Genomic DNA, 22,507 nt, shown 5'->3' on the forward strand with positions numbered 1-22,507 from the left:
TTCTGAGCACGGTAAGGGATTCTGGCTGACAGTCGGCATTTTTCGTGTCGGACGACTTTGGCTGACAGTCATCCATTTCAGCATTGGTAACATGCTTTGTGCCGTACCTAGCCCTCACCTGCCGTAAAATTCTGGCCTGATGTCAGATAAATATTCCTAAAAAAATTCCAACCAGAACTAGTCTTAACATGGAAGATCATTCTGACTACAGTCTATATAGGAGGGGTCACCAACATGGTGCCCCCAAGGACCACATGAGTCACCCGCGGACCTGTTCTAAAAATACAGTAGCACAACTCACCATTGAGCAGTGTCTGAAATGTAATTTTATCCTGTTGCTATTCTTCTTTAATCACATTTGCATTTATATAGATTTGAAAATGGCAATATCTAAAAGAAAGCATTTAAAACATGTTTATTATACATGATTTAAGGAGAGTGTATCAAACTGGTAGCCCTTCGTATGGCTCAGTACCCGTGAAGTAGCTCCCAGTTTCAAAAAGGTTGGTGACCCCTGGTCTATGGCCTATATGAGAGTACCAGGTTCACATTTCACTATGTTGTATATGTAAATCTGCAAGATGTCACCTGGGTCTGCAAGATGTCATTCTGGGTCCCATACCTGACCCTCATCTGGCGTAAAATTATGGCTGAAGGGTCTGCTCTCAACTATATATTAAGCACTGTCTGCTTGGGATAAAACCTGTACTGAAGAGCACGAGAAACACAATAAAGAGCCAATGGCTGACATACAAAAAGACTCCAAGCTCCAGCTGCTGAAATAGTACAGTCCCACTGATATGATAATTTTTTGTTTAACATTGTAAACCCATTAAAACATATTGGATATTTTTGTTAACTATATCAACATTCAATATTTTTCTTCTGACTTATATGTTTACTTAAAAAAGGAAAAGTAAAAACAAATGAAAGCATTAGTTTATCTTCTCTAAAGTCTTGTCTTTTACAAATATAAATCCATTTGGAATACTTTGTGTATAGGGCTTTTTCTATTGAAAAATATTTATAGCGTATTTGATCGTCTACGCTGAACGGCCAATCCTGAAACATTCCAGTTTAAACCAATCAAAGTCCGTTAGGCGTCACTTCACCTCACTGTACTCCGTTTGAGGTTGTTGAATGTATCGGCTGTCGATTGCTGAAAAATAACGAGAGGTTTGTGGTAAGTAAAATACTTAAGTTAATGTTAAAGTTCCATTTAGCCGTTGTAGTCAGAGATTTTAGTTTAAGATTCTGGCGGGAATAGCTGGAATGGTGTGTTGGGATTTATCGTTCATTTTTAAAATCTAGTTAAGAGAGGTGGCTAACTGCCGTTAACATTAGCCGGTTCAAACAAGTCACACGCCTTGACATAACAAAACACCTACAGTGCTCTCAAGTTTAATGAGATGTTTAACATTAGATTACATCTGCATAGCTCTTAAGTAGGGGTGGAGCCGAACCCGAATACGGTATTCGGAAAAGCACAAATAATGTGTTTTTTACGAATACTTATTTCGAACAAATACTTTAAAAAATATTTGTATTCGGGAACAAGAAAAACTTTATATCAAAAAGCTGCGTTTCCTCTTGAGACCGCAGTGCATGCCCGGATGAGTGAGTGAGTGAGTTCAGGAGTCGGGGGGAAGTAAAAGAGGTGACTGACACAGGCTGCTCCACACAGTAACAGAGAAGGCTCGGCTGAGCGAAAAAAGACTTAACTGTATCACTGTTTTTGTTGAATAGATTTTTGTACCTTAACTGGGTTCCGGAGGCAGTTTATAACTTTCGGGAAGCGGAGTTTGATCGGGAGATTATTCCATTACGCTGCATTATTGACGTCTGCAGTCAGGTGCTCTCATGTTCGCTCTGTTTACGTAGCTCTGTTAGCTCGGTAATTTAGACAATAGGCTGTTGACAGAGTAACGTTAACGTTTGGTTAAAAAGGTTAAAACAATGCTTGTGTAGTTGTGTCGAATTGTATGCACTTGTAGGAGTTATATGGTACGTTTAAGTTACTCTGTCTACTGCATATCCATAATTATTATAATGGATATAATTAAAGAATACTTACACTATAACGTAAATTAGAAGTGCAACGCAAAAAAACTGGATTTTTACGCCTATTTTGAATTTTACTCGAATACGAATACAAATACAAATACTTTTCCCCCCTCAACAAATACAAATACAGATACAAATACCGGCTGCTTTGCACACCCCTACTCTTAAGTCTCACGTATTGACCGTGGGACGCGCATTTAGCACAACAATATCAAGCGTAACACGACATGATTTTTCATCCCGCTCCCGCGACTTACTTTCCCGCTCCCGCAGAAATGTGTAATATTTCGACCCGCTCCCGTATATGGTGGGCCAAAAATACCGAACACATTTTAAATGCTATATCTTGGCTTATAAAAATTAAATAAGGTACCAAATTTATTTGTTGCCTAACTAACTGAATTTATGAAAAATAGGATATATTATGTGGGCACGACTCCGTCTGCGAATTAAAGATGTCTTTTATATAAGGGTAGATTTGGCTAACCAGTTTTCCACAAAAATACAACCAACAACGTTTCTAATTAGGCTACAGACCTGAATTAAAAAATATCTAAACAGTCTCAATAGAAACATTTCACAGTCAAAATGAGAGAAATATAGGGTAACATTTAAATTTTTGGCGCGGCTCTGCGTTTATTCCAACTAGAGTTCTGCGCGGGACTGATTTTTCATCCCGCTCCCGCCCCGCCCCGCTCCGCTATAGACCTCTACCACACGACATTTATCTCTCAGAAGTGATAAAGCTTGCGCCACTGAAATTAACAGGCGAAGGCTGTGACAGATCGCACCTGAAACTGATGATCAGACTTGCGCGACAACTGGAAATGCTATTTTCTGATTGGCTTAAATTTCAATTTCAAAAGTCAGTTCCAATGCCTGAATGAATGGAATTACAAAAGCACAGACAACACCCAAAGGCCAAAACAGTGCACAATCTTTGACATTTAATTGTCATTTTGATCTATTAAAATAATATTTTATATTTGATACATATTATTTGTGGAATAGTTAATGAAGTAATGGTAATGTGGGCAGTGGTGGCTTAATGGTTAGGGAAGCACACTTGTAATCAAAAGATTGCATGTTCGAATCCTTGACTAGCAAGGCACCACTAAGGTACCCTGAGCAAGGTACTGCCCCAAAGCACTACTTCTCTGGGGCTGAATTAGTTCCCCCTCTTATGTCACATGTGGATTAAATGCAGAGGACACATTTTGCTGTGGTGTGTCACCAATGACAATTGATCACAATTGACAATTCTAAGTAAGTGATGACTGACAGTTCATATACATTAATTCAGTATTGAAATGAAAAAATGTGGCTTATTTGATGTATGAATGACGTGTTTTTGGTTTTATTGAATGACTGCTTTTTTTTTTTTTTTGCAGGGCAGTGTTGACATTTTTTGAGGTGGCAGAACTAGTCCCAGGTATTTATGGAGGGTGCATGGACCTACAATGAACGCAGCAATGCAAGAAAGCGAGCCAAAAAAAAAGTAGATATTATTATAGAGTCAATACAAAACAAGCAAAGTAATACCACATTTGCAATAAACATGGAGGAAAGCTTGCCGGGTAAAGCTTCTGGTGGATATGACCATATGCTGATTGCTAGTGATGGGGAGCATGAGCTGGGTGCTGATGAGGAAGGAGAACATAGTTTTTATGACAACTGGTTTGATGAGTCTGATGAGGATGATATGGGACATGGAAACTCTAGTGATAGTGTTTCTGACTTAAGAAATTCTTTGGTGGACTGGGCTATTGAGTTTGGTATCTCCTTAATGGCTTTATCAGCTCTTCTGTCCATTCTGAAATGTTACCATCCTCTTTTGCCAAAAGATGGACGGACATTGCTCAAAACAAAAACAGTCTTTAAGGTTGAGACTTTAGCAGGTGGAGTTTTCTACTATTTTGGAATACTGAATTCATTTCAAAGGATACTTACTAAATTGTGTTCTGTTGTGCCAGACAGACATGTCTTTAGACTGCAGTTGAATTTTGATGGTCTGCCTCTCTTTAAAAGTACAAAGACTCAGTTTTGGCCAATTCTTGGTATGTTACAAGAGCATAGCATGAAACCGGTGGTAATTGGTCTTTTCTGTGGAACTTCTAAACCAAATTCTGTGTCTGAGTATTTGCAGCAGTTGGTGAATGAATTGAAAACAGTGAGTAATGGATTTGTTTTCATGGGAAAAACATTACTTTTGAATATTGCCTCTGTTATGTGTGACACTCCAGCTCGAGCTTTTATCAAAGGTGTTAAATCACATACTGCATATCATGGTTGTGATAAATGCCATCAAACTGGTGTACGAATAGGCAGCCGGATGACATTCCCAGAGGTCAATGCACCACTAAGGACTGATCAGGATTTTAGACAAAAAATAGATGAAGAACACCACCATGAGCACTCTCCATTATCTGATGTCAATATTGACATGGTTGCTACATTTCCTCTTGATTACATGCACTTGGTATGTTTAGGGGTAATGAGGCGTCTTCTTGACCTGTGGATGGGTCCACCTGGCCCTATTCGTTGCCGAGTATCCTCTAGTCAAGCTTCCTTGATTTCAAGTAGGCTAGTTGGGTTAAAGGATTACATTCCAGTAGAGTTTGCTAGAAGACCACGTGCATTGGCTGAGAGAAATAGATGGAAAGCAACAGAACTGCGTCAGTTTTTGTTATATACTGGGCCAGTTGTTCTTAAGGATGTTTTGAAATCTGCAGTTTATGACAACTTCATGTTATTGTCAGTTGGTATTTACATTTTAGCCAGCCCAGAATACTGTTTCATTATGAATGACCTTGCACATTCTCTTCTTGTTGGGTTTGTTGAACACTTTAGCAGTTTATATGGACCAGAATTTTTAGTTTATAATGTGCATGGTCTGATACATCTTAGTCAGGATGTAAAACAACATGGAAATTTGGATTTGATTTCTGGTTTCCCTTTTGAAAAATTTTTGGGACAGCTGAAAAAAATGGTTAGGGGGCCAAACAATCCATTGACTCAAGCAATCCGGAGATTATCTGAAATTGATGCCAGTAGTATTGGTGAGGTATCTGTCCAAGTACATACAGCATGTAAGCATGAACACACTGATGGGCCTGTGCCAAAGTCATTTACAAGGAAAATATGTCAGTTCAAGGAACTGACCAAGAATGGTGTGACTTTGAGTATCTCTAAAAGAGATTGCTGTGTCAGAATGAAAAGTAAAATAGTTTTAGTTGAAAATATAATTGTTGATGGACAGGAAGTATTTATTGTAGGGAAAGAATACAGAACCCAGGAACCATTTTATGGATATCCATTTGACTCTAGAGAGTTGGGGATTTACCTTGTTTCAGACTTGTCCATGACTAACAAATGCTTCAGATTAGAAATAGGATTGCAGAAATATGTCAGACTACCGTTCTATGATAAATTTGTTGTTGCACCTCTTCTACATTCAAAAGGAGAAAGTTACAAGAAGCATTGATTCCCTTTAGTTGCTATTTGGATGTTTTTGTAAAGCTCAGGTCTCATTATTTCCAGGAAATGTATCATATAGTTGTATTTGAAGCCACAAATGAAGTGGAACTGGTGCCTTCAACCTGGGTCAGAGATGGACAGTGTTTTTGGCCTCCAAACACTGTAGATATTAGGGGTGCACCGATTGCAGTTTTCTGGCCGATCAACGATCACCGATCCTTAGGCAACCTTACCTGCCGATCTCGATTTTTTTTTGCCGATCTTGTTTCTTTCATAACTAAGAGACAGTTACTTCAATGTTTCCATTTTTATTGAGTAAATTGATATGAATACTCACAAAACATGAGGTAGTGTCCTCAAATATAAACGAACATATAAATGAGCATTGCTGTTTGAACTACAAAATCATATTTTTTCTTCCAGACTTTAATTTCTCTAATTTTGTAAAAAAAATATATATATATAGCTGTTATGACACACTTGTCCAAAAAATAGGGAGGGAGGCAGCCTGCACTGCACCTCTCTCGGGAATGGGAGAAAAGGCTGATTTAACCCTCTGGGGCCTAGGGGTAGGAAACATACTTTCACTGACTGGGGCATGATCACACATTTCATCACACTTAATTCATGGCAAATAAATTATTTCTTATATATTTGTTTTGCCATTACACTCATCTTTATTTTAATAGATATTGTAAATATGTCAGATTTTTGTTAAGTTTGAAATTTGACATCAAAGTATAGACATTGCAAAATGCAGTTTGGAACACTTGCAGAAACATTATAAAAGTACATAGTAAGCAATGCTGGCAGTTTGTTTTGATCCCAGATATCTGATCACCAAAGTCTTGGCTACATGAAGATGACTAAATGGTGTAGATGCAACATTAATTTGGATAAATAAATAAGAAAAACCTAACTCATGTAACTATTTCTGGCTCCTTTCATTGAATATGTAGCAACTTTCATGTGTATGAATGAGCCATTGTCACCTGGCCACGTCCCCAACCCCCTTTTATGGCGCTGAAGGGGTTTGTATCTGGATCGCGTTTCACCGTTGCGCTGTTAATCAAATTACCATGCGAATGCGATTTGAATACGCGCTAATGCGGCTATTTAGAATGTGAATAGCGATCTTCGGGTGAGAGCGGTACTACACGCCCCCGATGCAGGTAAAACAAAGTAAGATGACATGGTTTACTTTTTTTGCCGATTTAACCTAATTAAAAAAACTTTAATACTTCCGACAATGGACGTTTTGAAAAGAAGACAGATTACGGATTTAGCCAGCGTTTTTTTCATGATTATACATTAAGATTTCAGCGAGATATTTATAAACTGAAATAGACGCGAAAAGTACGCGATGTCGTCGACGACATACTCGACCCCAAAGAGTTAAAAGCATATAACTAAGATCGGTGGATCTCATGGGAATATGGTCGATTTCTGATCCCCTCAAATTAACGTGATCGAGGCCGATCGATCGGTGCGCCGATCGATCGGTGCACCTCTAGTAGATATTGTTAAGTCCACAAAAGCTCAAGATAGCCCTGGTGATGGATGGACTCCATACAGTGTCAAAGTTATATTCACATCAGGTAAGTTCAGTTTTGTTAAATATATTTTAAAATGTTTGTTTTTGGGAACAGTATTTGTACGTAAAATGTATGAATATGGTCAGTTCTCCAACAAATTTGCCACTTTTACTTAATATTGGAATTATGAAAAATGATGAGTTGGTGGTATAGTGTGAGGGTGTGTATGTGTGTGTGTGTGTGCTCCTCTACTTACGAACTGTCAACTTACAAACTTTCAGACATACGAACAAAAAGGACTGTAAGTCCAAATTGTGTTCGTTGGGCTCCCATTTCCAGTCCGTAACATCATTTTTTTTTTAAGATTGCCATGTGAGAAGGTTCAGGAATATGAAGTGATTGGCTATTCTGTATATTGTATTTTGACATTCTGGCACTGTTCACACTAGGAATGAAAATTTATTTTGACAAACCAAACAATGTTTTTTTTTTTTCTTTCCTACAGCCACCTTTTAGAGATAGTTTGAGACTCATTTGGTCCATGTGCTTAGATGTAAGCAGAACCCATTTTACTAATTTGCATACAGAACTGCAAGATTCTGTGCTTTCCTGCGCCAACCATCATAACCTGAATGTAAAAAGTAGTATAATGTATACAAGGCATATGTCAAAATTGCTCAAACAAAAACAGGGAGAAGGCTCATTAATTCATCTTTTTAGATGACTACAGTGAGGCACGTTTGAAACTTCCTGAAGCTGTTGTCAACACAGACCTTGATACAGATGGTGAGGATTCGCCAGTTAAATACAAACGAAGAAGGAGGTAAGATATTATTTTTCCATTTGATTATGTTGACAAAGTGACAATTGCGCCTTGTAACAATGACTGGTTCTTAAGACAAAAGCCTGTGTGCTTACCTGGAGAAGAAGATGATATGGAAGAACCCTTGCCAAAAGTGAAGGGAAGGAACAAGTATGTATATTCTTCTAATATTCATTTGACTTGCAAATCTTGACTACCTGTGTATGTTTAAAATGCTTGTGCTGTGTTTGGTATGTTGCTACAGACTAGGTTTGCTGCCTACTGCACCAAAAATTTTGCATTCTCTTGGCTCTAAAGGGATTGTCTCTTCCAAAGCAAAATCAAGGTTTGTATCCGCATTTTTATGTTTCTGTAACGGGATAACAGCTAAATTCTTTTTCACTCACTTTTTGTGAAAGTTAAGAATTACTCCATTTCAAAACCAATACGATTAAATTTTATAAATGAATTTCATGATAATTCAGTCCAGAGCAGTTAATGATCCAAACCAATACAGGCAAGGCAGTGCATCCCCATACCAGATCCCCAGAAGGCAAAAGCATGTCCACAGACATGCGTCCAAAGACCAGGCCCACAGAGGCGTGTTCCAAGAACAGGGACATAGCTTTTCTCCGGACCATGATCACAGAGCCAGCATGTCTCCGGACCAGGCCCACAGAGACGGTACTTCCGTAGACGAACGTTGTGAAGGGTTCATGTCTCCCCAATGCACTTTGCCAGACCAACACCAAAGAGATTGTGTCTTTGGACCAGCACCACTTACTCTGACAATACACTGTTTCTGCAGATCAGCACCAGAGAGGTCATGTGTCATCAAGCGCCAATCAGCAACAGTGTGATCTCTTCATTTGTAAGTATATAAAAATATAAATGGTGATTGAGTGTCATGCATTGCAATTCATATTACCAAGACTGCAAATGTTTACTTTTTTTCTCCCAGCACTACTTCGTGCTATCCTGACAAATCAGGAAATCATGCTGGAACAAATGAAATCTATATTCAAGACGGTTCAGGGTCTAAAATCCATAGCTGAAGAAGAAACTGGTATTGAACAGGATCTGCTACCAGTTGCTGATGTGCACGCCCTTGAGAACTTAGAAGAGAGACTAGGAAATAACGACTTCAAAAATCAATTGGTAAGTGTATCAATCAAATAATATTTAAATATTACTTGCCAGGAAAGTGAGCCGTAGAAGAAAAAACAAAACAGTAAAAAACAACATTCCTTGCGTTTTAGCAGGTGCCAATATTTTGAGACAATGTTTTTGAGACCACTGTTGTCAGAAAATGCTGCACATTTTTCCTCATTAGAGTCATATAATACAATCAAATTGTATTCCCTATCAGACTTTATTTTTAAACTTGTAAAACCCATGAAGATACAAAATGGGTCATAATTTAAATCGTCCTGTCTATTTATAATGTTTACCTCTGTAGATAGACTAAACTGTAGAGAAGCCAGTTAAATGGTTTTCTGCCTTTTCATTTAAAGATCCATTATCTGGCTCTGAAAGGAGGGTCAAATGTAAGGGAGAGTGTGTGGCGGATAATGAACGCACTCATCACAAACACACTGGCAAAGAGCATCAACATGCGAGGGATTAATGGAAAGATTGGCTTCCAGCGTTTGATGTTGAAAGAAGTTGTGATAGGTAAGTTGTTTCTAATCCAAACTGGCACCTTGTCTATTTTTTTCTGTTCATGCGGGACATCAGTTCAGTCCGTTGCTCCTTTGTTACTGGTGATATCTGAAACTCTTAAAAATGAGTCCTGCAAGTTCCAGTTTATGACTTTGTGTATTTAATTTCAAGTGCTAGAAATATCTTATTGTTATATATATATATATATATATATATATATATATATATAAAATGAAATCCTGTGCGGTATTCGATATAGCAGCCTTCTGGACAGTTACAGTTCAAATGAGTGTGTTTTTTTTTTCCCCCAGACCAGAACAGAGATTAGACCAGATTGCATACCTACATGCATACAATTACTTTGACTTGTTATTGTGAATAAAACGGTGAAATGAATAACCCTGTTTAAAAATTGTTTACTTGTTTATATTCTGTCATGGATATAATGATTCATATCTCCTTATTTGTGTACTACTGTATGTGTTTTGGAATTGTTTTATCCTAAACTCCGGGTGCTGTCTTGATCTTGAAGGTATGATTTAATTTCAATGCCTTAGAACCAGGTGGCATTAATAGTGTTGTGTGTTTTAGCTGCTGTTAGAAAAAATTCTTTGACGAGGACTGCAACGGACCAGGAGGCGGAGAAAAACATCCAGAAGTGGCTTCAGTTGGCACCTGACAGGGATGGAGGAAGGAAGGAACGGGCAAGAAGGGCAAATGAGACTTGATTCACATTGTTTTGTTTTTGGATTTTCTTTGTGTCTGTTTTCGACCACCCAATTTTCAAATTTTATTAATCAGTTTTACAGGGCCATATTTTTTGATATTTTGTATGTTGTAAAGTGTTTTAAATGCCTCATCTGTGTGTTCAAGTTAAACTGAAGTGTAATTAAATATAATTATAGTAAAAATAAACTATTGAAATCAATTGTGTAGCCATTGTGGTTTATGACATCACTGGGCCTGTTATGGCCCAAATCAGGTAGAACCATGTCTGGGCCATCACTGGGCCCGTTGTGGCCCAAATCAGAAAATCCACGTCTGGGCCGTCACTGGGCCCGTTGTGGCCCAAATCAGAAAATCCACGTCTGGGCCGTCACTGGGCCCGTTGTGGCCCAAATCAGAAAATCCACGTCTGGGCCATCACTGGGCCTGTTGTGGCCCAAATCAGAAAATCCACGTCTGGGCCGTCACTGGGCCCGTTGTGGCCCAAATCAGAAAATCCACGTCTGGGCCGTCACTGGGCCCGTTGTGGCCCAAATCAGAAAATCCACGTCTGGGCCGTCACTGGGCCCGTTGTGGCCCAAATCAGAAAATCCACGTCTGGGCCGTCACTGGGCCTGTTGTGGCCCAAATCAGAAAATCCACGTCTGGGCCGTCACAGGGCCGTCATTCTTTGCGGTATCTGGGCCAGAGGAAAATGTTTAAGCATCCCAGATAGCAAAATTCTTCTGGGCCAGATCTGGCCCACAGTATTCATTTTCCTCTGGCCCAGATACCGCAAAGAATGACGGCCCTGTGACGGCCCAGACGTGGACTTTCTGATTTGGGCCACAACCCACATAGCAGACAGGTCTGGCCCGGATCTGGCGTCAAACCGGCACTGCTGGATGAGTTCTGGCATGGCAAGTGGTATGTCAACCAGATATGGGCCAAGTCTGGCAATGATGGCACTGTTTACATTATGGCATGCCAGATGTGGCCCGATTGTGGTTTGGTCTATGTGGCCCAGGCACATAGAAGACAGGTCTGGCCCAGATCTGGCGTCAAGCCGGCGCTGCACGCTGAGTTCTGGTATAGCAAGTGGTATGTCAACCAGATATGGGCCAGGTCTGGCAATGATGGCACTGTTCCCAGTTACGCGCGGTGAGCGATTCTGGCTGACATTTGGCATTTTTCATCTGGGCCAGAACCGTTCTGGGCACGGCGAGCGATTCTGGCTGACTATCGCCATTTTCCGTGTGGGCCAGAACCGTTATAAGCACGGCGAGCCATTCTGGCTAACAGTCGGCACTTTTCGTGTGGGCCAGAACGGTTCTGAGCACGGTAAGGGATTCTGGCTGACAGTCGGCATTTTTCGTGTCGGACGACTTTGGCTGACAGTCATCCATTTCAGCATTGGTAACATGCTTTGTGCCGTACCTAGCCCTCACCTGCCGTAAAATTCTGGCCTGATGTCAGATAAATATTCCTAAAAAAATTCCAACCAGAACTAGTCTTAACATGGAAGATCATTCTGACTACAGTCTATAGGACCACATGAGTCACCCGCGGACCTGTTCTAAAAATACAGTAGCACAACTCACCATTGAGCAGTGTCTGAAATGTAATTTTATCCTGTTGCTATTCTTCTTTAATCACATTTGCATTTATATAGATTTGAAAATGGCAATATCTAAAAGAAAGCATTTAAAACATGTTTATTATACATGATTTAAGGAGAGTGTATCAAACTGGTAGCCCTTCGTATGGCTCAGTACCCGTGAAGTAGCTCCCAGTTTCAAAAAGGTTGGTGACCCCTGGTCTATGGCCTATATGAGAGTACCAGGTTCACATTTCACTATGTTGTATATGTAAATCTGCAAGATGTCACCTGGGTCTGCAAGATGTCATTCTGGGTCCCATACCTGACCCTCATCTGGCGTAAAATTATGGCTGAAGGGTCTGCTCTCAACTATATATTAAGCACTGTCTGCTTGGGATAAAACCTGTACTGAAGAGCACGAGAAACACAATAAAGAGCCAATGGCTGACATACAAAAAGACTCCAAGCTCCAGCTGCTGAAATAGTACAGTCCCACTGATATGATAATTTTTTGTTTAACATTGTAAACCCATTAAAACATATTGGATATTTTTGTTAACTATATCAACATTCAATATTTTTCTTCTGACTTATATGTTTACTTAAAAAAGGAAAAGTAAAAACAAATGAAAGCATTAGTTTATCTTCTCTAAAGTCTTGTCTTTTACAAATATAAATCCATTTGGAATACTTTGTGTATAGGGCTTTTTCTATTGAAAAATATTTATAGCGTATTTGATCGTCTACGCTGAACGGCCAATCCTGAAACATTCCAGTTTAAACCAATCAAAGTCCGTTAGGCGTCACTTCACCTCACTGTACTCCGTTTGAGGTTGTTGAATGTATCGGCTGTCGATTGCTGAAAAATAACGAGAGGTTTGTGGTAAGTAAAATACTTAAGTTAATGTTAAAGTTCCATTTAGCCGTTGTAGTCAGAGATTTTAGTTTAAGATTCTGGCGGGAATAGCTGGAATGGTGTGTTGGGATTTATCGTTCATTTTTAAAATCTAGTTAAGAGAGGTGGCTAACTGCCGTTAACATTAGCCGGTTCAAACAAGTCACACGCCTTGACATAACAAAACACCTACAGTGCTCTCAAGTTTAATGAGATGTTTAACATTAGATTACATCTGCATAGCTCTTAAGTAGGGGTGGAGCCGAACCCGAATACGGTATTCGGAAAAGCACAAATAATGTGTTTTTTACGAATACTTATTTCGAACAAATACTTTAAAAAATATTTGTATTCGGGAACAAGAAAAACTTTATATCAAAAAGCTGCGTTTCCTCTTGAGACCGCAGTGCATGCCCGGATGAGTGAGTGAGTGAGTTCAGGAGTCGGGGGGAAGTAAAAGAGGTGACTGACACAGGCTGCTCCACACAGTAACAGAGAAGGCTCGGCTGAGCGAAAAAAGACTTAACTGTATCACTGTTTTTGTTGAATAGATTTTTGTACCTTAACTGGGTTCCGGAGGCAGTTTATAACTTTCGGGAAGCGGAGTTTGATCGGGAGATTATTCCATTACGCTGCATTATTGACGTCTGCAGTCAGGTGCTCTCATGTTCGCTCTGTTTACGTAGCTCTGTTAGCTCGGTAATTTAGACAATAGGCTGTTGACAGAGTAACGTTAACGTTTGGTTAAAAAGGTTAAAACAATGCTTGTGTAGTTGTGTCGAATTGTATGCACTTGTAGGAGTTATATGGTACGTTTAAGTTACTCTGTCTACTGCATATCCATAATTATTATAATGGATATAATTAAAGAATACTTACACTATAACGTAAATTAGAAGTGCAACGCAAAAAAACTGGATTTTTACGCCTATTTTGAATTTTACTCGAATACGAATACAAATACAAATACTTTTCCCCCCTCAACAAATACAAATACAGATACAAATACCGGCTGCTTTGCACACCCCTACTCTTAAGTCTCACGTATTGACCGTGGGACGCGCATTTAGCACAACAATATCAAGCGTAACACGACATGATTTTTCATCCCGCTCCCGCGACTTACTTTCCCGCTCCCGCAGAAATGTGTAATATTTCGACCCGCTCCCGTATATGGTGGGCCAAAAATACCGAACACATTTTAAATGCTATATCTTGGCTTATAAAAATTAAATAAGGTACCAAATTTATTTGTTGCCTAACTAACTGAATTTATGAAAAATAGGATATATTATGTGGGCACGACTCCGTCTGCGAATTAAAGATGTCTTTTATATAAGGGTAGATTTGGCTAACCAGTTTTCCACAAAAATACAACCAACAACGTTTCTAATTAGGCTACAGACCTGAATTAAAAAATATCTAAACAGTCTCAATAGAAACATTTCAGTCAAAATGAGAGAAATATAGGGTAACATTTAAATTTTTGGCGCGGCTCTGCGTTTATTCCAACTAGAGTTCTGCGCGGGACTGATTTTTCATCCCGCTCCCGCCCCGCTCCGCTATAGACCTCTACCACACGACATTTATCTCTCAGAAGTGATAAAGCTTGCGCCACTGAAATTAACAGGCGAAGGCTGTGACAGATCGCACCTGAAACTGATGATCAGACTTGCGCGACAACTGGAAATGCTATTTTCTGATTGGCTTAAATTTCAATTTCAAAAGTCAGTTCCAATGCCTGAATGAATGGAATTACAAAAGCACAGACAACACCCAAAGGCCAAAACAGTGCACAATCTTTGACATTTAATTGTCATTTTGATCTATTAAAATAATATTTTATATTTGATACATATTATTTGTGGAATAGTTAATGAAGTAATGGTAATGTGGGCAGTGGTGGCTTAATGGTTAGGGAAGCACACTTGTAATCAAAAGATTGCATGTTCGAATCCTTGACTAGCAAGGCACCACTAAGGTACCCTGAGCAAGGTACTGCCCCAAAGCACTACTTCTCTGGGGCTGAATTAGTTCCCCCTCTTATGTCACATGTGGATTAAATGCAGAGGACACATTTTGCTGTGGTGTGTCACCAATGACAATTGATCACAATTGACAATTCTAAGTAAGTGATGACTGACAGTTCATATACATTAATTCAGTATTGAAATGAAAAAATGTGGCTTATTTGATGTATGAATGACGTGTTTTTGGTTTTATTGAATGACTGCTTTTTTTTTTTTTTTGCAGGGCAGTGTTGACATTTTTTGAGGTGGCAGAACTAGTCCCAGGTATTTATGGAGGGTGCATGGACCTACAATGAACGCAGCAATGCAAGAAAGCGAGCCAAAAAAAAAGTAGATATATTATTATAGAGTCAATACAAAACAAGCAAAGTAATACCACATTTGCAATAAACATGGAGGAAAGCTTGCCGGGTAAAGCTTCTGGTGGATATGACCATATGCTGATTGCTAGTGATGGGGAGCATGAGCTGGGTGCTGATGAGGAAGGAGAACATAGTTTTTATGACAACTGGTTTGATGAGTCTGATGAGGATGATATGGGACATGGAAACTCTAGTGATAGTGTTTCTGACTTAAGAAATTCTTTGGTGGACTGGGCTATTGAGTTTGGTATCTCCTTAATGGCTTTATCAGCTCTTCTGTCCATTCTGAAATGTTACCATCCTCTTTTGCCAAAAGATGGACGGACATTGCTCAAAACAAAAACAGTCTTTAAGGTTGAGACTTTAGCAGGTGGAGTTTTCTACTATTTTGGAATACTGAATTCATTTCAAAGGATACTTACTAAATTGTGTTCTGTTGTGCCAGACAGACATGTCTTTAGACTGCAGTTGAATTTTGATGGTCTGCCTCTCTTTAAAAGTACAAAGACTCAGTTTTGGCCAATTCTTGGTATGTTACAAGAGCATAGCATGAAACCGGTGGTAATTGGTCTTTTCTGTGGAACTTCTAAACCAAATTCTGTGTCTGAGTATTTGCAGCAGTTGGTGAATGAATTGAAAACAGTGAGTAATGGATTTGTTTTCATGGGAAAAACATTACTTTTGAATATTGCCTCTGTTATGTGTGACACTCCAGCTCGAGCTTTTATCAAAGGTGTTAAATCACATACTGCATATCATGGTTGTGATAAATGCCATCAAACTGGTGTACGAATAGGCAGCCGGATGACATTCCCAGAGGTCAATGCACCACTAAGGACTGATCAGGATTTTAGACAAAAAATAGATGAAGAACACCACCATGAGCACTCTCCATTATCTGATGTCAATATTGACATGGTTGCTACATTTCCTCTTGATTACATGCACTTGGTATGTTTAGGGGTAATGAGGCGTCTTCTTGACCTGTGGATGGGTCCACCTGGCCCTATTCGTTGCCGAGTATCCTCTAGTCAAGCTTCCTTGATTTCAAGTAGGCTAGTTGGGTTAAAGGATTACATTCCAGTAGAGTTTGCTAGAAGACCACGTGCATTGGCTGAGAGAAATAGATGGAAAGCAACAGAACTGCGTCAGTTTTTGTTATATACTGGGCCAGTTGTTCTTAAGGATGTTTTGAAATCTGCAGTTTATGACAACTTCATGTTATTGTCAGTTGGTATTTACATTTTAGCCAGCCCAGAATACTGTTTCATTATGAATGACCTTGCACATTCTCTTCTTGTTGGGTTTGTTGAACACTTTAGCAGTTTATATGGACCAGAATTTTTAGTTTATAATGTGCATGGTCTGATACATCTTAGTCAGGATGTAAAACAACATGGAAATTTGGATTTGATTTCTGGTTTCCCTTTTGAAAAATTTTTGGGACAGCTGAAAAAAATGGTTAGGGGGCCAAACAATCCATTGACTCAAGCAATCCGGAGATTATCTGAAATTGATGCCAGTAGTATTGGTGAGGTATCTGTCCAAGTACATACAGCATGTAAGCATGAACACACTGATGGGCCTGTGCCAAAGTCATTTACAAGGAAAATATGTCAGTTCAAGGAACTGACCAAGAATGGTGTGACTTTGAGTATCTCTAAAAGAGATTGCTGTGTCAGAATGAAAAGTAAAATAGTTTTAGTTGAAAATATAATTGTTGATGGACAGGAAGTATTTATTGTAGGGAAAGAATACAGAACCCAGGAACCATTTTATGGATATCCATTTGACTCTAGAGAGTTGGGGATTTACCTTGTTTCAGACTTGTCCATGACTAACAAATGCTTCAGATTAGAAATAGGATTGCAGAAATATGTCAGACTACCGTTCTATGATAAATTTGTTGTTGCACCTCTTCTACATTCAAAAGGAGAAAGTTACAAGAAGCATTGATTCCCTTTAGTTGCTATTTGGATGTTTTTGTAAAGCTCAGGTCTCATTATTTCCAGGAAATGTATCATATAGTTGTATTTGAAGCCACAAATGAAGTGGAACTGGTGCCTTCAACCTGGGTCAGAGATGGACAGTGTTTTTGGCCTCCAAACACTGTAGATATTGTTAAGTCCACAAAAGCTCAAGATAGCCCTGGTGATGGATGGACTCCATACAGTGTCAAAGTTATATTCACATCAGGTAAGTTCAGTTTTGTTAAATATATTTTAAAATGTTTGTTTTTGGGAACAGTATTTGTACGTAAAATGTATGAATATGGTCAGTTCTCCAACAAATTTGCCACTTTTACTTAATATTGGACTTATGAAAAATGATGAGTTGGTGGTATAGTGTGAGGGTGTGTATGTGTGTGTGTGTGTGCTCCTCTACTTACGAACTGTCAACTTACAAACTTTCAGACATACGAACAAAAAGGACTGTAAGTCCAAATTGTGTTCGTTGGGCTCCCATTTCCAGTCCGTAACATCATTTTTTTTTTAAGATTGCCATGTGAGAAGGTTCAGGAATATGAAGTGATTGGCTATTCTGTATATTGTATTTTGACATTCTGGCACTGTTCACACTAGGAATGAAAATTTATTTTGACAAACCAAACAATGTTTTTTTTTTTTCTTTCCTACAGCCACCTTTTAGAGATAGTTTGAGACTCATTTGGTCCATGTGCTTAGATGTAAGCAGAACCCATTTTACTAATTTGCATACAGAACTGCAAGATTCTGTGCTTTCCTGCGCCAACCATCATAACCTGAATGTAAAAAGTAGTATAATGTATACAAGGCATATGTCAAAATTGCTCAAACAAAAACAGGGAGAAGGCTCATTAATTCATCTTTTTAGATGACTACAATGAGGCACGTTTGAAACTTCCTGAAGCTGTTGTCAACACAGACCTTGATACAGATGGTGAGGATTCGCCAGTTAAATACAAACGAAGAAGGAGGTAAGATATTATTTTTCCATTTGATTATGTTGACAAAGTGACAATTGCGCCTTGTAACAATGACTGGTTCTTAAGACAAAAGCCTGTGTGCTTACCTGGAGAAGAAGATGATATGGAAGAACCCTTGCCAAAAGTGAAGGGAAGGAACAAGTATGTATATTCTTCTAATATTCATTTGACTTGCAAATCTTGACTACCTGTGTATGTTTAAAATGCTTGTGCTGTGTTTGGTATGTTGCTACAGACTAGGTTTGCTGCCTACTGCACCAAAAATTTTGCATTCTCTTGGCTCTAAAGGGATTGTCTCTTCCAAAGCAAAATCAAGGTTTGTATCCGCATTTTTATGTTTCTGTAACGGGATAACAGCTAAATTCTTTTTCACTCACTTTTTGTGAAAGTTAAGAATTACTCCATTTCAAAACCAATACGATTAAATTTTATAAATGAATTTCATGATAATTCAGTCCAGAGCAGTTAATGATCCAAACCAATACAGGCAAGGCAGTGCATCCCCATACCAGATCCCCAGAAGGCAAAAGCATGTCCACAGACATGCGTCCAAAGACCAGGCCCACAGAGGCGTGTTCCAAGAACAGGGACATAGCTTTTCTCCGGACCATGATCACAGAGCCAGCATGTCTCCGGACCAGGCCCACAGAGACGGTACTTCCGTAGACGAACGTTGTGAAGGGTTCATGTCTCCCCAATGCACTTTGCCAGACCAACACCAAAGAGATTGTGTCTTTGGACCAGCACCACTTACTCTGACAATACACTGTTTCTGCAGATCAGCACCAGAGAGGTCATGTGTCATCAAGCGCCAATCAGCAACAGTGTGATCTCTTCATTTGTAAGTATATAAAAATATAAATGGTGATTGAGTGTCATGCATTGCAATTCATATTACCAAGACTGCAAATGTTTACTTTTTTTCTCCCAGCACTACTTCGTGCTATCCTGACAAATCAGGAAATCATGCTGGAACAAATGAAATCTATATTCAAGACGGTTCAGGGTCTAAAATCCATAGCTGAAGAAGAAACTGGTATTGAACAGGATCTGCTACCAGTTGCTGATGTGCACGCCCTTGAGAACTTAGAAGAGAGACTAGGAAATAACGACTTCAAAAATCAATTGGTAAGTGTATCAATCAAATAATATTTAAATATTACTTGCCAGGAAAGTGAGCCGTAGAAGAAAAAACAAAACAGTAAAAAACAACATTCCTTGCGTTTTAGCAGGTGCCAATATTTTGAGACAATGTTTTTGAGACCACTGTTGTCAGAAAATGCTGCACATTTTTCCTCATTAGAGTCATATAATACAATCAAATTGTATTCCCTATCAGACTTTATTTTTAAACTTGTAAAACCCATGAAGATACAAAATGGGTCATAATTTAAATCGTCCTGTCTATTTATAATGTTTACCTCTGTAGATAGACTAAACTGTAGAGAAGCCAGTTAAATGGTTTTCTGCCTTTTCATTTAAAGATCCATTACCTGGCTCTGAAAGGAGGGTCAAATGTAAGGGAGAGTGTGTGGCGGATAATGAACGCACTCATCACAAACACACTGGCAAAGAGCATCAACATGCGAGGGATTAATGGAAAGATTGGCTTCCAGCGTTTGATGTTGAAAGAAGTTGTGATAGGTAAGTTGTTTCTAATCCAAACTGGCACCTTGTCTATTTTTTTCTGTTCATGCGGGACATCAGTTCAGTCCGTTGCTCCTTTGTTACTGGTGATATCTGAAACTCTTAAAAATGAGTCCTGCAAGTTCCAGTTTATGACTTTGTGTATTTAATTTCAAGTGCTAGAAATATCTTATTGTTATATATATAAAAATGAAATCCTGTGCGGTATTCGATATAGCAGCCTTCTGGACAGTTACAGTTCAAATGAGTGTGTTTTTTTTTTCCCCCAGACCAGAACAGAGATTAGACCAGATTGCATACCTACATGCATACAATTACTTTGACTTGTTATTGTGAATAAAACGGTGAAATGAATAACCCTGTTTAAAAATTGTTTACTTGTTTATATTCTGTCATGGATATAATGATTCATATCTCCTTATTTGTGTACTACTGTATGTGTTTTGGAATTGTTTTATCCTAAACTCCGGGTGCTGTCTTGATCTTGAAGGTATGATTTAATTTCAATGCCTTAGAACCAGGTGGCATTAATAGTGTTGTGTGTTTTAGCTGCTGTTAGAAAAAATTCTTTGACGAGGACTGCAACGGACCAGGAGGCGGAGAAAAACATCCAGAAGTGGCTTCAGTTGGCACCTGACAGGGATGGAGGAAGGAAGGAACGGGCAAGAAGGGCAAATGAGACTTGATTCACATTGTTTTGTTTTTGGATTTTCTTTGTGTCTGTTTTCGACCACCCAATTTTCAAATTTTATTAATCAGTTTTACAGGGCCATATTTTTTGATATTTTGTATGTTGTAAAGTGTTTTAAATGCCTCATCTGTGTGTTCAAGTTAAACTGAAGTGTAATTAAATATAATTATAGTAAAAATAAACTATTGAAATCAATTGTGTAGCCATTGTGGTTTATGACATCACTGGGCCTGTTATGGCCCAAATCAGGTAGAACCATGTCTGGGCCATCACTGGGCCCGTTGTGGCCCAAATCAGAAAATCCACGTCTGGGCCGTCACTGGGCCCGTTGTGGCCCAAATCAGAAAATCCACGTCTGGGCCGTCACTGGGCCCGTTGTGGCCCAAATCAGAAAATCCACGTCTGGGCCATCACTGGGCCTGTTGTGGCCCAAATCAGAAAATCCACGTCTGGGCCGTCACTGGGCCCGTTGTGGCCCAAATCAGAAAATCCACGTCTGGGCCGTCACTGGGCCCGTTGTGGCCCAAATCAGAAAATCCACGTCTGGGCCGTCACTGGGCCCGTTGTGGCCCAAATCAGAAAATCCACGTCTGGGCCGTCACTGGGCCTGTTGTGGCCCAAATCAGAAAATCCACGTCTGGGCCGTCACAGGGCCGTCATTCTTTGCGGTATCTGGGCCAGAGGAAAATGTTTAAGCATCCCAGATAGCAAAATTCTTCTGGGCCAGATCTGGCCCACAGTATTCATTTTCCTCTGGCCCAGATACCGCAAAGAATGACGGCCCTGTGACGGCCCAGACGTGGACTTTCTGATTTGGGCCACAACCCACATAGCAGACAGGTCTGGCCCGGATCTGGCGTCAAACCGGCACTGCTGGATGAGTTCTGGCATGGCAAGTGGTATGTCAACCAGATATGGGCCAAGTCTGGCAATGATGGCACTGTTTACATTATGGCATGCCAGATGTGGCCCGATTGTGGTTTGGTCTATGTGGCCCAGGCACATAGAAGACAGGTCTGGCCCAGATCTGGCGTCAAGCCGGCGCTGCACGCTGAGTTCTGGTATAGCAAGTGGTATGTCAACCAGATATGGGCCAGGTCTGGCAATGATGGCACTGTTCCCAGTTACGCGCGGTGAGCGATTCTGGCTGACATTTGGCATTTTTCATCTGGGCCAGAACCGTTCTGGGCACGGCGAGCGATTCTGGCTGACTATCGCCATTTTCCGTGTGGGCCAGAACCGTTATAAGCACGGCGAGCCATTCTGGCTAACAGTCGGCACTTTTCGTGTGGGCCAGAACGGTTCTGAGCACGGTAAGGGATTCTGGCTGACAGTCGGCATTTTTCGTGTCGGACGACTTTGGCTGACAGTCATCCATTTCAGCATTGGTAACATGCTTTGTGCCGTACCTAGCCCTCACCTGCCGTAAAATTCTGGCCTGATGTCAGATAAATATTCCTAAAAAAATTCCAACCAGAACTAGTCTTAACATGGAAGATCATTCTGACTACAGTCTATATAGGAGGGGTCACCAACATGGTGCCCCCAAGGACCACATGAGTCACCCGCGGACCTGTTCTAAAAATACAGTAGCACAACTCACCATTGAGCAGTGTCTGAAATGTAATTTTATCCTGTTGCTATTCTTCTTTAATCACATTTGCATTTATATAGATTTGAAAATGGCAATATCTAAAAGAAAGCATTTAAAACATGTTTATTATACATGATTTAAGGAGAGTGTATCAAACTGGTAGCCCTTCGTATGGCTCAGTACCCGTGAAGTAGCTCCCAGTTTCAAAAAGGTTGGTGACCCCTGGTCTATGGCCTATATGAGAGTACCAGGTTCACATTTCACTATGTTGTATATGTAAATCTGCAAGATGTCACCTGGGTCTGCAAGATGTCATTCTGGGTCCCATACCTGACCCTCATCTGGCGTAAAATTATGGCTGAAGGGTCTGCTCTCAACTATATATTAAGCACTGTCTGCTTGGGATAAAACCTGTACTGAAGAGCACGAGAAACACAATAAAGAGCCAATGGCTGACATACAAAAAGACTCCAAGCTC

At 39.8% G+C, this 22,507-nt stretch overlaps 2 protein-coding genes across 2 annotated transcripts; both read left to right on the forward strand.

Moving 5' to 3' along the window:
- Nucleotides 1–7,000: 7,000 nt before the first annotated feature.
- LOC140578173 (uncharacterized) lies at nucleotides 7,001–10,468 on the forward strand. Its single transcript, XM_072698254.1, has 9 exons — nucleotides 7,001–7,139; nucleotides 7,797–7,899; nucleotides 7,975–8,049; nucleotides 8,144–8,224; nucleotides 8,396–8,562; nucleotides 8,687–8,749; nucleotides 8,840–9,036; nucleotides 9,393–9,552; nucleotides 10,132–10,468. Exons 3-9 carry the CDS (start codon nucleotides 8,012–8,014, stop codon nucleotides 10,266–10,268), a joined length of 843 nt encoding a protein of 280 aa, XP_072554355.1. The 5' UTR covers nucleotides 7,001–7,139; nucleotides 7,797–7,899; nucleotides 7,975–8,011; the 3' UTR covers nucleotides 10,269–10,468.
- Nucleotides 10,469–12,653: 2,185 nt separating this feature from the next.
- On the forward strand, nucleotides 12,654–20,630 carry LOC140578174 (uncharacterized). Its single transcript, XM_072698255.1, has 10 exons — nucleotides 12,654–12,728; nucleotides 17,145–17,328; nucleotides 17,986–18,088; nucleotides 18,164–18,238; nucleotides 18,333–18,413; nucleotides 18,585–18,751; nucleotides 18,876–18,938; nucleotides 19,029–19,225; nucleotides 19,582–19,741; nucleotides 20,294–20,630. The coding sequence occupies exons 2-10, from the start codon at nucleotides 17,148–17,150 to the stop codon at nucleotides 20,428–20,430; spliced, it is 1,164 nt and encodes a 387-aa protein (XP_072554356.1). The 5' UTR covers nucleotides 12,654–12,728; nucleotides 17,145–17,147; the 3' UTR covers nucleotides 20,431–20,630.
- Nucleotides 20,631–22,507: the final 1,877 nt, after the last annotated feature.

The sequence above is a fragment of the Paramormyrops kingsleyae genome, chromosome 13 (assembly GCF_048594095.1).
Source record: "Paramormyrops kingsleyae isolate MSU_618 chromosome 13, PKINGS_0.4, whole genome shotgun sequence".
NCBI classification, from domain to species: domain Eukaryota; kingdom Metazoa; phylum Chordata; class Actinopteri; order Osteoglossiformes; family Mormyridae; genus Paramormyrops; species Paramormyrops kingsleyae.

Coding starts and splice junctions, on each gene's coding strand:
- LOC140578173 (XM_072698254.1), top strand. CDS start 8,012: ATGGAAGAACCCTTGCCAAAAGTGAAGGGAAGGAACAA. Junction 8,563..8,686: donor GGACCAGGCCCACAGAGACG/GTACTTCCGTAG, acceptor CTGTTTCTGCAG/ATCAGCACCAGAGAGGTCAT. Junction 9,037..9,392: donor ACGACTTCAAAAATCAATTG/GTAAGTGTATCA, acceptor TTTCATTTAAAG/ATCCATTATCTGGCTCTGAA.
- LOC140578174 (XM_072698255.1), top strand. CDS start 17,148: ATGTATCATATAGTTGTATTTGAAGCCACAAATGAAGTGGAACTGGTG. Junction 17,329..17,985: donor CAAAGTTATATTCACATCAG/GTAAGTTCAGTT, acceptor TCATCTTTTTAG/ATGACTACAATGAGGCACGT. Junction 18,089..18,163: donor AAATACAAACGAAGAAGGAG/GTAAGATATTAT, acceptor CTGGTTCTTAAG/ACAAAAGCCTGTGTGCTTAC.